Consider the following 17,600-nt stretch of genomic DNA (forward strand, 5'->3'; position numbering starts at 1 on the left):
GGTTGGAGAGAGGACTATAAGTAAATCTCTGATAAAAATATGAAAGAAAGTAAAAATTCCAGCAGAGACAGGAGTGGCCAGCTGAAATTCTAGCAAATGACCCCGTAGGTCTAATCTTAAGACTACCACATAAAGTTTCAAGAGTTCTTATCTGCAGCCAGAAGCTGGAACCTTAGCTCAGGCTCAAGTTGACAGATAGCAAAATAAAATCAAGATTGCTCTTTAGGCATGTAGTGATCACCAACAACTTATGATTCCAACTTTGTCAATGCTGTGCTCAGAGGTAAGTAAAGTAATTATTCAATTTTGACAGTCATGTTTTTTAATTCTGGTTGCCTCAAAGCTTTCCATGCTTGTTTAGTATCAAGAACTGCCTCTAAAGCAATGCATATATAATAAATGATGATTCAGAGTTTAGGGTTGTCTATAGAAGTAACTTATTGTGCTAGTCTGAAAACTGTTAAGGATGTGTTGACTCAATTTCAAGGGGGTCTCAATTCTATAAAAATTCACAACATTTGAATTCATTTGACTGGTTTTAAATTTTTAACACACTAAGGATGAAAGATAAAGAAAGATAATGAAAGTAACAAAACAGATTACTACAGGTCCAAATAATGTGAAAATAAATGGTTTAGTTACGGGTATATTAACTATCTTTTTTTTCCTAGTTCAATTTTTAATATTCAATAAAAGTTTCCTAAATAAATTAAAAAAAAAAAAAAAAACGTGATCCAGGAATCTATTTTAGTATACCCAAACTACTAACATTATAAAAAAATAAATAAGCTGCTTTTCCAACCCACATCATCCCCAAAGAGCGGGTCAAGCAAAAGAAAATGAAAAACGAAGAGTGAGCTAACAACTCACCTTTTGTTGACAGGTTTTTCATCTTTTTCATAGGGCCGGACAAACCATTTCCCAATCCTAACGAAGTTCTTATCCATTAGGCACCTACAATAATTATATCAAGAAATTAGCTTTTATAGTTTCAATTACAAATTAGTAAACCACTGAATGAATAACACAGATGAGATACAATTAAGCCAACAAAACACGCTTCTATTACTGAAAATTTTTACATTATACTTAAAAAAATTTTTTGAATTTGAGCATAGATTTATTATTCAAGCAAAATCAATTGTTTGAAGTATTCCTGAAACATCTTACAATTCTGTATTACTTCAGAAATGTTGGGAACACAAGGCAGCATTTTTTAATAGTACCTCAAAGATATTTTTCCCTATTTTGCAAGTGTTATTTTTTTTTAAAGATTTATTCATTTATGCATACAAGAACGGGGGTACAGGCCAGAGGTGTGGGGGTGAGAGGATTCACCAGAGACAGAGTGGGGAACGGAACAGGCAGATGTACTGAGATACACTGCTGAGGGGAACAGCAGGCGAGTCAGGAGAGGTCTGCTACGCCACATGGGTTGCTCTCCGGCCAGGGACCGAACTGGTGCTGCAGTAGTAGGGGTTGGCTTCATAGGTTGCATCTTAACCCCTGTGCCACCAGGGAGGCCCCCTATTTTGCAAGTTTTAATGCTGGCTTTTCTTTGCATCTTATATGATAAGCTAGCTTTCAGAAAGGATCTCAGTAAAAACCACATAGCACAGTCTCATTATACTTAGGTAAAAACAGTTGGTTGTGGCTTTGCAAGACAAGAACTACACTCACTTCTTCAAAAATGAATATTTACTTTCCTCATATCTAAGTTGCCCTTCTTTCTGTTTCCATGTTGCTGTGTGTACACTGCATTTCAGAGTCAAGCCACAAGGTATTCTTTCTGAAGACATGTTAAATGGCAACTGAACTCAACTCATATGATACCAAAAATGCACACAATTCAATTAAAGTGACAACAGTATAACCAAGTGTAACAGCTAAAACCAAGTTCACTTGTGTGCAAATAATCACTGTATCATAACTGCCATCTGGTCAATTGTAAAATGCCATTTGTAAGGAATATCCCTGATTTGAAAAATTTTTAAATGAGGGGGAAATGCACATTCTGAAATTGATGAAATACAGTAATCTCAAACATTATTCAATGAAACGACACATATTTTCTAAGAAGACCTGTCAGAAAGCTGGATGAAATTTTACACAAGGTTCTATCATCTACCAGTAAAAAAGCTGCTTAGCAATTCTTTGTTCAATATTCAGGCAGTTCTGCACGTGGCTTTTGCCTCTGTAATTTCCACACCATTAAGGAGGATGGAAACAATTCAAGCCCTCATCCAACTCATTACAGGTTAGATGGGTTAGTAAATGGCAATCATTTCTGCTGACCACAATGTACCTCCCTACAGGCAGAGTCAATCTGGAGTACTGCCACACCAAAAAGTCACTAGTTTCAATTGGTTTGATTCTGAAAATGAATTTCTGTAACAATCTTCCTTGCCCACAATGAAGAAAATCAATTTCAAAGTAACCCCATCTGTTTTCCTAACATTATGAGTCAACTTGCTTTTAGGATTAAAGACTATGTGATTCCATTAAGATCTGAATTATGAAATATGAAATAACAGTAAGGTGAAAATAAGAAGTAAAACTGAAAAATCAATCTCTACAGTTTGCTACTAGCCAAGACACTAATTGTAGCTTTAGCTAGACTACGTATAAATAGTTAACCCCCTTGAAAAATTCTGGTGTTTGACATAAGGTTCCTTCCTCCAATAATATGATTGGTTACTACAACCAATTACCATACTATACCACCACTACCATATCTACCACAACCACATTGGACTAACAGCACAATACGGTCATTTAACTCTCGCAATAATTAAGAAGATAAGTTACAGTGTCAATTTTCACATGTGAAGAAGCCAAGGTATGTGAGACTGTCCCAGAAAGAAGGTCACATAACCAACCGACTGCAAAACGGATTATAATGCTCAGGCATATCTGATCACAGAGCTGGGACATTTACTGATTCTCATGCCCATGCTTACTCAACTTTTAAATCCATAGGCATCTTGTAATTTTAAGCCTATTAAATGTTTCTTTATTTTCTAAAAGCTGCTACTAAATTGAAGGTGTATCTTAAAATCTGCAATTCTTAGAATGAAAGTAATAGAGCATATAATAGGTGCAGAATCACATCAAACATTAAATATAGCTTTCCACTGACACACACTCTCACTTAAATAAATACCACTTTAAATAAAGTGTTCTCTCTTTCTCACTCTCTCTCTCTCTCTCACACACAGAGCTATATAAATACTCATGTATCCTCCAATACTAGACAATACAGAAAGTATTTCCAGCTGATATCTTGCACTTTAAGTTATAAAAGGAAATGAGAAAAGAGGGGGTATGTCTTTGCTAAAACAGTTCTGTCACCTGATTGATGTGTGTGCCTGTAGCTCAATAACAGACTATACTGAGAAACTAAGCCCTGGGTTCTCAATCATTTTGGGTAATGAGTCCATTATTTAAAAAAAAAAAAAAAAAGTGAAAGACATTATAAACTGTCCTGAAGAATGCAATGCAGAGCAAACTATGCCTACAATTCCCTTGGGTTGGTCAACTCTCCGAAGCACACCCTAGATTAAGAACTTCCGTACCAAAAACAAACAGTTATCAGCAGTAACTGTGCTTTGGCCTGGAATCCCCCTCTTGTCCCACTCAATCCCTGCTCCCTCTATTCTTTATTCATCTTTCTTGTCACAGATGAGTCTGCAGTGTAAGCTAATATCTACAAACTAGCACTGTCACTAGAAACCATGAGCAAATACGGGGAAAGACCTGTGCAGAACTTATGACTGAAAATATTCAATGAATATTTAAGTGCCTATCATGTAATATGTTTTATGTTCTGCTCTATACTAGTAGAGCAGAAAAATGAATGCTATATACCAAGGAGTATTTCCTACTCACAATATAGTAAGTTATACACTTATTTATAAGTTATGAGGCAGGCTCATTACATTGTTTAAGTTTTCTTGTGTGTATGTCCCACATCAGCAGTCACAGCCCAACTCTGCAAGCCATCTCCCACATGGGACAGTGGGAAGGATAAAAAGAAATCTCACTGGCTCCTTCTGCGTCCTTCAAATTATGTGGTTACGACAGTTTTTATAGATAAAAACATCCATGGATAGTATTTCTCTACCACACCCTTAATGTTTTCACCCAGTTACAGAGCTGTTCAAATAGACTAAATTTTATATAAGTTCACACCAGAACATCCACACCAGCATCAAAGCCTTTGCCTCATCATTCCAGTATGTTTCACACATATACAAAGAAGCCTCCTTTCCAGAAACAACAGTGTTCCCAATTCCTAATAATATAAGCCCATATAATTCAGCAGTTGGAGATTGTTTTTCAATTCTTTCTATCTTCATTATGTTGGGATCCTACTATATACCGGTGGGTGTTATCTCCTCTGCTCAGGCAAGCCCTGTCACCCTCATCCTCTCTAAAACATCTATAAAGTTACATCTCTTTAGTGGACCTACACCTCACCTGAAACAGCCAACTTAATGCAATTTCAAAGAACACAGATCTCTTCTAGTTTCAAACTTTCAGTATCTAATTCCTTTCTCCATTCACACGCAAAAAATTTAATTAAAAATGTGTGTCTTAATCATTCCCTACCCTAAAAACATTAAAAATACATAGATAAATTGATTAGTTTTGGGGTGAACACATTTCTCTCTAGATCTTTACAATGAGATACGTGCTTTCCATCAATTTTGTCTACAATGTGTGTACTGTCTGGCCCTTAGGTCTAAAGGCTCATTTTTCTACTTCCTTTAGAGAACTGCACACCAAGGCAATTCAATAAAATAGGCGTTTCTTGATTGCTCATTTACTACCCATTATCTGCATTATACCCAAGCACTGCCTCAGTGATAGCACTGGTTCTTCCACTCCATCTGTACCTACAGAAGTTCCCCCTACCGCCTACCACCATTCACCAAAATAATGAATAAATTGAGATCACAATACCATAGTACATTGAAAGCTAGGAATTTACAAATACAATATTATTATTATTAATCCAATTTTATCCATGCTAATTTTCTTTTTAATTGGACTTTTCCAAATGAATATCTTCACTCTAAACAGAAACTCTTGGCCAACCAAGAAGTTCTGGGTCAAAGACAATTGTACAGCTGTGCTATAAACTACCATGGAGAGACTACGCTGACAATCCACTAGGAAAGCAGCACCACCGGCGGACTACTCTGAAGAGCCATTATGCTTTACAAATGTCAAATACCTACAGGTTAAAGTCCCCCTAAGTAAGCATGGACAGGGTAGGGTACAACAGCTCCAAAGGACCCATACAATTGTCTATTGTGTGCAAAGCCAGGATTTCCATTTTAGAGAGAAAAAAATACCTTTCCATCAAAATCAGCTATGCATTTTATTCTAAAAACATAAGAAAATTAAAATTAAAGTATACTACCATACAAAAGCCAATTTGACAGCATTATGTTAGACATTTTAAGTATTTCTACAAAGCCACAAAAGCAAGATTTTCATAAGTCCCATATGTGGTGCAAATCACTGAGATAATAATAAAAACTCTGGGCTATATATGAACTGGCACACATTTCCTGGCTTTTTAAAAAAGCTTTTCAACCCACTGTTTTACTTCATTTAAATAGTTAGGTGAGAAGTATATGTTATATTATGAAGATTATGGCAATTAGAACAACATATGAGTAATAGCCATTAGATCTACAATACTAAAAATGCTAAATGAAGAAACTCCCAGAAAATGACTGCAGATTTTTGTTTTCTATAACCTATTCAGAGCCAAAGTACTTTTCCATTAGTGAGGAGTGTGAGACAATCTAAATTTAAAATACAGAGTGTAACCTTTGAGAAGTCCATCATAAATACCTAACTAAATCCCACTAAACTGACTGATGAAGAACAATCTGAACTAATGCACTAGAAAAAGAGGGAGGGAGGGGATGATGGAGGGAAGAGAGGGCAAAGGGGAGTGAGGGGAGTCAAGTCAAATTAGCAGAGATTCCACATAAGTAAAACCAAATTAACGATGCTTTACCATTCTGGGCATTTTGCCAAAAAGGGATAATCGATCATTAAGAAAAAGGAAGCACACTTTCTCAGAAGAGAGATTATGAGTGCATGATCCAAAACTATAAAACTTCGAAGACTAAACACTCTCTGATACTGAAATTCACAGTAAGAAATCACAAGTGAAGAAAATTCCAAAAGAAAGCAACATGGGTCGGTCGAATTTTTACAAGGATAAATGCATCCACAGTTGTGTAAGTGTTTCATAAAGTGTTGCTGTGGCCTCTTTCACCAGCAGATTATCAGAAAGGGGAAGCCCTCCATTAAGAGAGATGGTAGATTGTATTCCTTGCCCAAGCATGTACTATCCTTCCCTGCCCCAGTGATGTGGAGTATGACCATGTGACTTTGGTATCTCCCACTGATGGGTAACACTTTCTCATCTGTTTGACTTCAAGGTAAATGTCTCAGCCAATGAAATATGAGTAGAAATGGCACACACTCTTTCTGAACTTCAATGAGCTATTATGACATGCTTTGCCCTCGTTCTTTGCTCTCTACCAGGAATCTAGCAAATTTTTGACAGGGGTGTCCCATCAGCATGCATCCTGCTTAAAAGAAAGAAAAGGGAGAGCAATGCCACAGCCTATGACTTACAATGGACAGAAAGCAAAAGTAAAAAATATACATCAATATTGTAATACAGTAAAATCTTTCACATCTTTTGTTACTGCAGCACAACCTGATGGTGAAAGAGGCCACAGCAACACTTCATGAAACACTTACATCTTAGACCAGTAGCAACAAAATGAAGAGAACTGGTCTGGGAAAAGGATATCTGGAGATCAGGGAGAGGAGGTAGAAGGAAAAAGATTCAGTATTATATAAGAGCCACAAACAAGGGAAGAAAAAAAAACAAAACCTCAGGGGACCAAGATACTAAGTAGACCGCCACACTTAAGTACACATAGATGAATTACATGCAACCCCCAAAGAATAGAATTAAGATGAAGACATGAGAGTTATAGGGTACTCCTTTAGGAAGCTGTGCTCCCATGACCAGAAGGAATCAGGAAACATATGGATGACCATATCAAAAGGATATTATAAAATGGAATTCCAGAATTAGCTGGGTAAATGGACTAACTAACCTGTAACGTGTCCAGCTCTGGAAATAGTAATGCCAATACCTCTACTAGCTAATATTAGTAGTAGTTGGCCATTTACTGAGCTCTCATGAAGTTCATGAGAAAGATAATATGTTGAACAAAATAACCCTTTACAATTCTATAGATAAAGAAATAGGGGCTTGTGGAGTTTAAAGTCACTTGCCCAGGGGTCTTTCATATAAGTTAGGGTCCTTACAGATTTGCTCACCTGAAAATACTGTATATATAGACTTAGGAAGAGAAATGAATAACAGTTTTTCCCATACAAATTCTTGAGTTATCCATTCCTTTTCATCTATTTCACCCCTTAAAACACCAACCAGGACCTCCCTGGTGGGCTAAGTGTTAAGTCTCAGCACTATCACCACTACCGCCTGAGTTAGATCCCAGGCTAGGGAGCTTACCTACAGATGGCAGGTCAGACCTCTCCCATCTCACTCGCTGCTCCTCTCAGAGCAGTGTATTTCAGTAGATCCACCTTGTTCTGCTCCCACTCCATCTCTGGTGAACCCTCTCACCCCCATCCCCGGTACTTCTGGCCTATACCCCAGTTCTTCTACGCAAACAAACAAACAAACAAACAAAAAACACCACCATCCAGATCCTGGAACATACAGTTATGTTAACATATTGTTGAGGAGGTGTTCCAACAATGACGAGCACAGCTCAAAAGCACGTCAGAACCATTGTGAAAGAGCTTTCCCCTACCCAAAATCTGGAAGAATTTCAGTATCAAAATAAATGATAGCATTGAATTATAATCCAATGAGTAAGACAGGAATCCACTTTTCCATTTCTATCTGTATATAGATAAATGTAGGTACATACACACTTACAAACATAAATAAAGCTTGCCCATACAATAGAATGTCAACTAATAAAAGTAGAAGGAATGGTAGCATTTGAAAATTAACATTACAACCATAATAATTATGACTCATTAAAGCAGTAATCACCAATAAAGGAAAAATGACTGAGTGAAAATCTGATAGCAAATAGGACAATTACACAATTTCCTATCTGTCCAAAGATTACTTACTAATCACAGAGAGAGAGTTAACAAAGATTATAGTTAATAGAGCACTTATCAATTTACAGTACAGAAACCTGGCAGAGCATCACATCAAACAAATGATCCACATTAATAGCATTAATAATAGGCCACAGACACCATGGTCTCCTGCTGTGATACAGTGAGAAGGACACAACACAACTTTCATGGTATGCCTACAAAAAGGCATAACCTGAATCTAATCATGACAAAACTATCTCAAACTAAAGAACATTATATAAAACATATGGTCTAAATTCATCAAAAATGCTAACATCAAGAAAGAAAAAGCCTAAAGAACTGCTCAAGATTTGAAGACATGAAACTAGTATACTGCATGATCATGGACTGGAACTTGAGGGGGGAGGGACCAGAGGCCATAAAGCCATGTCTGGGAACAACTGGTAATGGCTGAACTAAACTATAATGCTCAATTCTATCAATGGTAAATTTCCTAATATTTATAACTGTACTATGCTTACATGAGAGGATAGCCTTGTCCTTAGGAAATGTAGGCCTAAATACTTAGGAGTTAAAAGAAGGGGGAGGGGGGTGGGGACAACTCATCAATCTCAAGTTGCTCTCAAATAGCTCAGGGAATAACTTTTTATCTAAAACACACAAACACACACACACAGAGACACACACACACACGGGAGAGAATGAGAGGAGGACAAGCAATCACACAAACGATAAAGAAAATTAGGAAAAAGAAAAATTATTGGTGAATCTGAGTGAAAAGATTTATGACAGTTCTTTGTATTATTCCTGAAACTTCTGTAAGTTTAAAATTGTATCAAAAGAAACATGAGATTATGAGATTTCTAAAATTTTGTTTTTATAAAACTGCATGTGAAAACTTTTTGAAAAATTACAGAAACTCTCTTGAGAATAGAAATACACCCATAAACTTGGGTGTCTCAGACTGCCATTATGCTGTCCCTCTCTTACCTTTCTAACAGATTGTGGATCGCTTTGAAGAGCAGCGTCCTGCATTCATAGGAAAGGCCATTTTCCCAGAGTCCTTCTTCCACAACTAAAAACAAAACAAAACAAAAAAAATGAAACAGTAAGCAGGGAATCCAAATGAAAATAAAAGAAACTTTTAAAACATTTTTCTAAAGCAAACCTAATGAATGAATTTAAACAACTTATCTCACACTAACACAGAAGTTAAAAATATGCCCAGTGTTATAATGTTATGTTATAATGTTATAATGCCCAATGTTATACAGAAGGAAATATGCTTGGATTTTAAAATCTCTTAGATATAGACAAGTACAATCCCTCCCATAAGTCCACCCCTTTCCATCCTGTTTCAGTTTAAAATCTCCCCAAAATTATCAAATTAACCTTTCTACCTAATAGCATCATGAAAATTAATCTTGTCAGCATACTATTTAAAGGTAACAAGAATGTCACAAATTAATAACAAGGTTGTATATATTCTAAAGAGGGAAAATCAAGTGAAAAATTTCTAAATATGTTGAAGTTATATGATTTTTTTTAATGTTTTGAAGGCAATATCTAAAATATGGTTGTAAGGATTTGATTTCTAGGAGGGATGTCAGGAAATTAAATCTTAATGTAACACTGAATTTATTTCCTGAACTCATAATTTCATTAATGTTTGACATTTTGGGAAATACCGTATTTGCCTTTGAAATATAACATTGAGCCACAAGTAACTAACAAGAATCCAATAAGCAATGCCTCATGCATTCCTAACATTCTTTTCATGATAGTTGACTTACTTTTAAATTCATTATTTCAAGTCAATATAGCAAAAAAATTGGAAAGATGGTTAAAAAAACATTTGCAGAAGAAAAATTTCTCTCCATTTTACTTGTTATTTTGAAAAAAGCACTCATCAGAGAAAATCTGGACAGGGAATTAAAACCTGTTAAATCCACAATGCATTATGAATGTTTTTACGGTACCAACAGACATTTCAAAATGCATCTCCATATTTCCTAATCAGAAAAAAATTTGGAAAAGTGTATTTACATTCAGAGGTTTTTACTACAGACTTACTTTTAAATGATAAAACTGGCATTTTTTTCTTATATGTATTATCCTTCCTATGTGGCTAATCATGACTTAGCAAATTTTCCCAACCAAATCAACATTTTATGTTCTTTATAACTAGAGAATGAAAATAAATTTACAAAATAAATAAATAAAATGAAAGCACAGCAAATAATTCCTGCTAGCAATGTATTATCTCTGTTCAAGACAAAACATCCAAAGTTTTTTCAATTCTTTGAAAGTGTCAAGAATCTGTTTTAACACATGTTTTAGACAGAACTTTTCCTGGATGAGAAAAATAGCTAATAAAAGGAATACTCCATAATTTGCTTTTCTCTGTTCATGTTTCACTGACTCTAAGAAACCATCCACTTCAAACTGCACCAGTATTTTATATATCACGAGGGTTGAAGTGATGAGAAGCAGCTAGCAATTGAAACTATAAAATGACTCTTATTACTTAGGACACCTAATTTGCAATTATTTAAAGAGCTTACTGAGACATGTTTTTCATATAGTATTGCATGTCCACAAAATAAAAGCAAAATAATAAAGTTTAAAATTGCTAAAATGTCATCAGCCACTCAAGAATCTTAACTCTGAACCATTCTTCAACATTGTCACCTACGTCAGTGTTTTTCTACACAGCAGCCTTTTGATTCATAAAGAATATTGATAAGGAAGACATACATATGGTCAACAGTCACGTGGAAAAAGATGCATCATCTTGTATTATGACAGAAATGCAAATCAAAGTTAACAAAGAGCTATCACCTCACACCTATGAGAATGACTATTCTATAAAAGACAGGGAAACAAGTGTTGGAGAGGATAAGGAAAGAAGAGAGCCCTTATACAGTGTTGGCAGGAATATAAAATGATGCATTCCCACCAGTACGGAGATTTCGCCAAAAAGAAAAAAAAAAATTTAGAAATATCATATGGCCCCCTTCACCCACTTGTGGGAACTAACCTACAAAAATATAAGAACAAAGTTTGAAGAGATAAATGAACCACCAAGTCTGTAACAGCATCATTTACAATAGCCCAGAGTTGGAAACAACCTAATTTCCCTTCAACTGACTACTGGATGAGGAAAATGTAGTGCGCGCGCGCGCACACACACACACGAACATCATACAGTTAAAAAAAGATGAAATCCTTCATTTGCAACATGATGGACCTAAAGGTATGATTCTTAGTGAAATAAGCCAAAAGAGGAAAAAACACTGTATGATTTCACTTACATGTGGTACAGAGAAAACAAACAGGTGAACTAAATAAAAGAAAAATAAATTTTTGGTTTCTACAAGGCAATTATCTCTATGAAGTCTCCTTTAATCTAGAACACCTCATCTCCTTGTTTTTCAAACATACCACTAACTTATTAAAGAACCCAGGTTAGCTGTTTTTATAGAACATCTCATTCACTTGTAATTGCTCCCTCATGATATCATTTGTAATGTTGATGATACTTTGACCTTCACAGAAGATATGAATGGAAAGTTCTTAAACAACCACACCTCTTATTTCTTCCTCAAATGGTCCTTATATTCCATTAAGTAAAATGGTGAATGGTTAGAATGCTCCAGTCATGCAATATGGAATAAACAAATCTGAGCAAGCACAGGCAGTGCCAACTACATCACAATGCAGTTAAAAAGCTGAATGTTAAAAAACTGAGTATTTAACCCTTAAGATCAGGAACAAGGCAAGGATACATGCTCTTTCCACACTTAGTGATGGGCTCAGTCAGTAAAATAAGGCAAGAAAAACACCAGGCAAACTGGTTGGAATGAAAGAAAGAAAACTGTCTATTCATAGATGATGTGACTATGATAAAGTAACAATAAAAGCTATTAGAACTAAAACTGAGGTTAGCTAGCTCACAGAATACTAGATCAATAGACACAAAATCATATTTCTATGTACTGGAATGAATAACTACAAATCAAGAGTCTTTTTTAAGTACTGTAACAGCAGCACCAAAAACTATATAAAATCCTTTAATATAAATCTTAAATGATGTGCAAGATCTACATGAAAACTATAATACTTTTGAAAGAAATCAGAAGGCAGAAAATATATACTGGTAGGTGGGAAAATCATTGTTAACATGTCAATTCTTCCAAACCAACCAATCTACAGAGTCAGCTCAATTCCAATCAAACTCTCTATAGGGTTTTTTACAGAAAGAGAAAAGCTGAGTCTATGTACTTATATGAAAAAGCAAAGGGACTAGAAGAGCCATAACACTGCAGAAGAAACACAGTTGGTAGGATTACAACAATGGCTTCCCAGAATTACTACAAAGCCAGAGCAGACAAGACAGAGTGCTACTAAAAAGACAATAGATACACAGATCAACAGAACAGAACAGTCCAGAAACAGACCCACAAACGCATAGCCAATTGATTTTCCACAAGGCACACCAAGGCAATTCAGTGGAGAAAGAACAGTCTCTTCAGAAACTAATGAACAGGAGGGAGGGTTGCGGGGTGCTATGGGAAAGAAGGGAAGTAGGAGGGAGCAAGGAGAACACTGAGAGACAAACCCTACCCTCACACTACATAACAATTTTCATTCAAAAGGGGCCATAGACCTAAAGGCAAAGCCTGAAACTATAAAACCTCAAAAACATAGAAAAATTCTTTATAACCTAGGTTAGGGAAGGATTTCTTAAATATGATACTTTAAGAAAAACTGGTAAACAGAGTTTCATCAAAATGAAGAACTGTGCTCTTCAAAAAACTATGTTAACTAGTAAAATTTAAAATATAACTTAGTAGAATTAAAAAGGGAACAGTGTTTAGATTTCAGATCAACTGTTAAATATTGTAAGTCTTACATGTTTCATTATAAGATTCAAGAGCAGTCAATACTTCACTAGAAATCAACAACTATGATTAACCATTCTAAAAATACTACCAATTTGGCACTGAATTTAAGGATAACGCATTAATTTGCTAACCCTTCCTGTCATATATATAGTAAATACTTATCTGTAAATTTCATGCACACAATTTCCAGAAATGCAGAGTGGTGTCAAAATCCAAAGTAAGTTCAACCTTTTGGGAAACTAATAATAAATATTTGGCCAACATTCACTGGCCAATGATTCTTGGCTAATGCTATGCTTCAAGCACCACACTAGAAATTAGGAGTGCTCTCAAAAGGCTAATATATACTTTGAAAACCACTGAGAGACAACTACTTTGAAAGTCTTACAGCCAGCTAAAATGAAAAAAATAACTTATAATCACGGCTGGCTTTCTACACTGAAAACAATCTCTAATTTTCTCATTTTATTCTATGTGCCAAGCTTTGAATCAAGCACTATATATAAAAGGATGGGGAACTCTTCACCACAACACTATGAGACAGAGTAAAGGACATGGGACATTCACATTAGCCATTCAGCATCTAACTCCCTCCTGTCACTGGGGATTGTCTATTTCATGAGTTCCAGTTGGGCGTCAAAGATGAACACCCCTAACAGGAGCTAAAAACATCTGATTCTCTCTTTTTCACCCTCTCCTGCAATCTGGACAAGGCTAGAAATTTTAAATTCCACTGGATGCTCCTGCACCATACCCTGACTCTGAGCTAGTGTCACAAAAGGAAGAGCGAAGCAATCGTTCTTGTCAGCACCAGAAATAGAAGCTCCAAGATCAAGTTCCAGTTGATAAAGTAGCAGAGATAATATAGCATCAAGTACTATCAAGAGGATGGTACTAGTTTTCTCACTGAACCGATTCTGTACAGCTGATGGTGTCACCTCCTTTTCTTAGCTTACAACTAAGAATTCCGATACAGACAACTTATTCTCGTCTCCATTTTAAAAATGAGAAAACTAAGACTTAAAAAAAACCTAAGAAATTTGCCCAAAGTCATATAACTAATAAGTCCAAGAATCTGAAATCAAGCAAAACTATACTCTTCAGTTGACAGGATTATTTTATATCTGCCATTATAAATAGTGAATATATGAATTATTCCATTAATGGAACTCCTAGAGGGGAAGGGCTTACTTTCATAGCCGCAGTGACTGGTAGGACATTTCAGATATTATATGTGCATATATTATATGTGTATATATTATATGTGCCTTTCAATTTCATGGGAATTAGCTTCAATCTAAAAATCTTCTTCATATCTAATTAAAAGGAGTACTAGCAAAGATGGGATTGAAATCCAAAATTTTGACTTAACGCCCCTGCTCTTTCCACTACAGGTACCGCACTTCTCCATAGGGTTAGTGTTTGGTTAACCACCCACCACTTGCTAGAAAGGCAACCTTCAACAGTCAAGTTAAATTTCCCTTTTGCGCCACAAGTTGAGCCTTAAGGTTTTCCAAATAGCCGCTGGTAACTTTCCCAAAGGATAAACAATGTTAAAATTGCTTCTGCAATCTCTTTTATGATTTGTGAAAAGTCAGAGAAAATCACATTACAGTTTTAGTATTTTAATTAATTTAACTGAGGCACCTCTCAAAGTTAAATTAAAAAAAAAAAACTTCATTCACTTGACATTCAGATTCTTCAGGCAGTGTCCTTTTTGAGGGGCAATCAGAAACAGTTTGTCTTTATCAAGTTTCTCTAAATGATACAAGGTGCGTTTACTACTTAACTCTCTTTCGCCTTCAAGGTGTACTGAGAAGAAAACCAACAGCCAAGACGTTTATAGAAAGCCTGCAGGTGCTGGGCACTATCTTTATGAAACCGACAATCATCCCAAAACACGCTGTCTTCATCTTTTAAAAAACACAAAAAAGGAAGCAGCACACTTTCTAATCCGATATTTCAAATTCCAACTTAAAAGCTTATTGATTCTGTAAGAATATAAAGTAGCAGCAAGACTATCACACAGATTTACACAACTATAAATCTACTCACATGTAATGGAAAATCTTTTTTAACTTAGTCTCAGAAAAGAAAGCGCCAACAGATCTGAACTGCATGTACACTAAATGAGTGGCAAGAATCAACCAAAACAAAAAATTTCTAAACTGAAAGATTCTCCTGTTGTTAGTTTGCTTATTATAGCCAGACTAACACTGAACAATAAAACTAAGCACTACTACCACTGCCTATTTGCAAAGAAAAACTATTTTGGCACTAAAGTTACCTCACTTAAATTGCAAAAGATAATCAGAATTTGCTTAAATTGCTGTTATTTAACCTTTTTAATATAGTAATACTCATAATCAAATATTTAATCTGTAAAAGTACTATATAAATGTTTTTCTTTTAGCAAAATAAACAATGTTTTGAAGGAACGTTTATAGCAGTAATTACTATTTAGTGCCCAAATAATTTTTCAAAATCCTCATAAATTATAATACAACTTCTTTCAACTTTGCAAACATGGCTCCTTGCAGAATTAATAAGCTTCTTTGAAATAAAAACCATACAAAAGGTTCAGGGGAAAGAAGTCAATATGGCAAAATATCAAAGCAAAACATACTTCAATGATTTTGTGTTTCCCAGCAGAGATCTTGGAAAGATATCCCTTCCAATCCCACAAATGAAACTGACATACTTTACTTGAAGGGAGAAAAATGGGAGGGAGAATGGAATAGGGGAGGGAGGAGCATAAAGATTGTGGAGCCTTTAAGAAATCCAAGCCCATGCTTTTAGAATTCAGGTCACCTGCTTTCCACAGTTTAAAAGTAGAATTACTTTCAAAGAATACATATTTCCTCTGAGCTATGATACATATTTCCTTTTAATGTATCATATTGCAGCAACAGCTGAAATGAACGTCTAGACATCAAAAACACTTCTTACTCCCACCTACTGCTTTTTTACCTCAGGCATCAAAACTAATGAAACCTATTATCCAGAACATTGAGTTCAGTAACCACATTGGCCACTGCAAATATTGGAGGGGGGAGGGGCACTTTCAGGAAAGGCACTCCTTATTCAGCCATTAAAATTACTGAAAATCAAATTTTGTTCCAAACTCCAGAAATACAAATAGATTAAAGCACGGCACATGAAACAAGATTACTTCCAGTTAGATTTCTGTGACAACCTGCTAAAGATAGTGCAGCTCTGAACAGAGGACTTAAAATTTACCCACTGCCTTTGTTTTCAAGCTCTATTCACAATATATAAAACACACCAACTTTTAAAAAATTGTTCTAAGTTATAAAATCTAAAATTGCACTAAGCAGACACTACAATAAGAAAACATTTATCAATTTATTTTATGGATTGCATCAAATGAAACACTTTAAAATGGAGATAATTTTGAAATATTTGTTTTCTTAAAAATTGACTTACAAAAAATTGACTATCAAAATAATATAAATACTATGTAATTCTGAAATATAATGTTAGTCCCATAAAAAATCTAATTACACATCACACTATTGATTGATCATAGTTATGCTGCCATGGAGTACCTGGTAAAATCTATATTTGAAATCATTAATAACTAAATGAGCTTATTACTAATATCAAATTCAACCCACTTAAAGCTTCTGACGTCCTTGAACTGCTCATGGGGTAGAATGTTTGGTATCATTTAAAATTTATACTGAAAATGGATTTTAACTTTACCAATGTCAATTCATCAAATCAAGTAATAATTAGGAATAAAATATATTAAAATGCTCCTTTTTTATTTATTTGCAACTTTAAATGATTATAGATATTGATAACCTTTGTTAGACACAGAAGCAGCTGTCATTAGAAAATTTTAACAGTATAATGTCTTACTAAGGAATTACTAACAGCATGAGTTCTCTGCCAGTTGCAAGATCACCAGAATTTCAATGATTTCTAGACAGCATTGTTAAGACATGATCCAAGTTAGCATTTCAATGGATCACAGGATCCCATGTAAAGTCACTAAACTTTAAACTGAAGAAGACCATAAAACGAAATTTCTAGGTAAACTGCAAAAGACCTTCAAAACAATTACTACAGAAAAAGAAAAAAAAAAAAAAAAAACCACACACAGCAATCAGGCTGCAAATGTTACTTTAATAAGTGCCCCCAATGAAAACGAAATCTTGCACAATGGCTATAACTGATTCCTAAGGATCAAACTTGCCTCCATCTGCTACTCTTTTCAATGATTTTAAATTATTACTACATTTTCCCTTTTATAAAGCTATTAATATGTTCTTAATTTGGTAATTCAATATGCGTTTTTAAAAAAGGCCTAGAAGGCCAGCCAACAAAATTAAGTTATCTTTAGCTGCTGGAATAATAACTGTTTTTTTCTTCAGTGTATTTTTCAGATTTAATGCAGTGAACATTACCTTTATAAGTATACATCATATTTAAAATAGATTCTTTTTAAAATGAGGCTACTTTTATTTATTAATCAGC

General features: G+C 35.0%; 1 protein-coding gene across 1 annotated transcript in view; it reads right to left on the reverse strand.

The window, feature by feature from the left end:
* MED13L (mediator complex subunit 13L) overlaps positions 1-17,600 on the reverse strand; it is a gene marked incomplete at both ends in the record, with an annotated part of 253,459 nt that overhangs the window by 118,087 nt on the left and 117,772 nt on the right. The window contains 2 exons of the mRNA XM_084254298.1: positions 871-954; positions 9,181-9,265. Coding sequence (XP_084110424.1) covers positions 871-954; positions 9,181-9,265 — 169 coding nt within the window. The remainder of the gene's footprint in view (positions 1-870; positions 955-9,180; positions 9,266-17,600) is intronic.

This window comes from Talpa europaea (genome assembly GCF_964194135.1).
Source record: "Talpa europaea genome assembly, chromosome: 14".
In the NCBI taxonomy this organism is placed as follows: domain Eukaryota; kingdom Metazoa; phylum Chordata; class Mammalia; order Eulipotyphla; family Talpidae; genus Talpa; species Talpa europaea.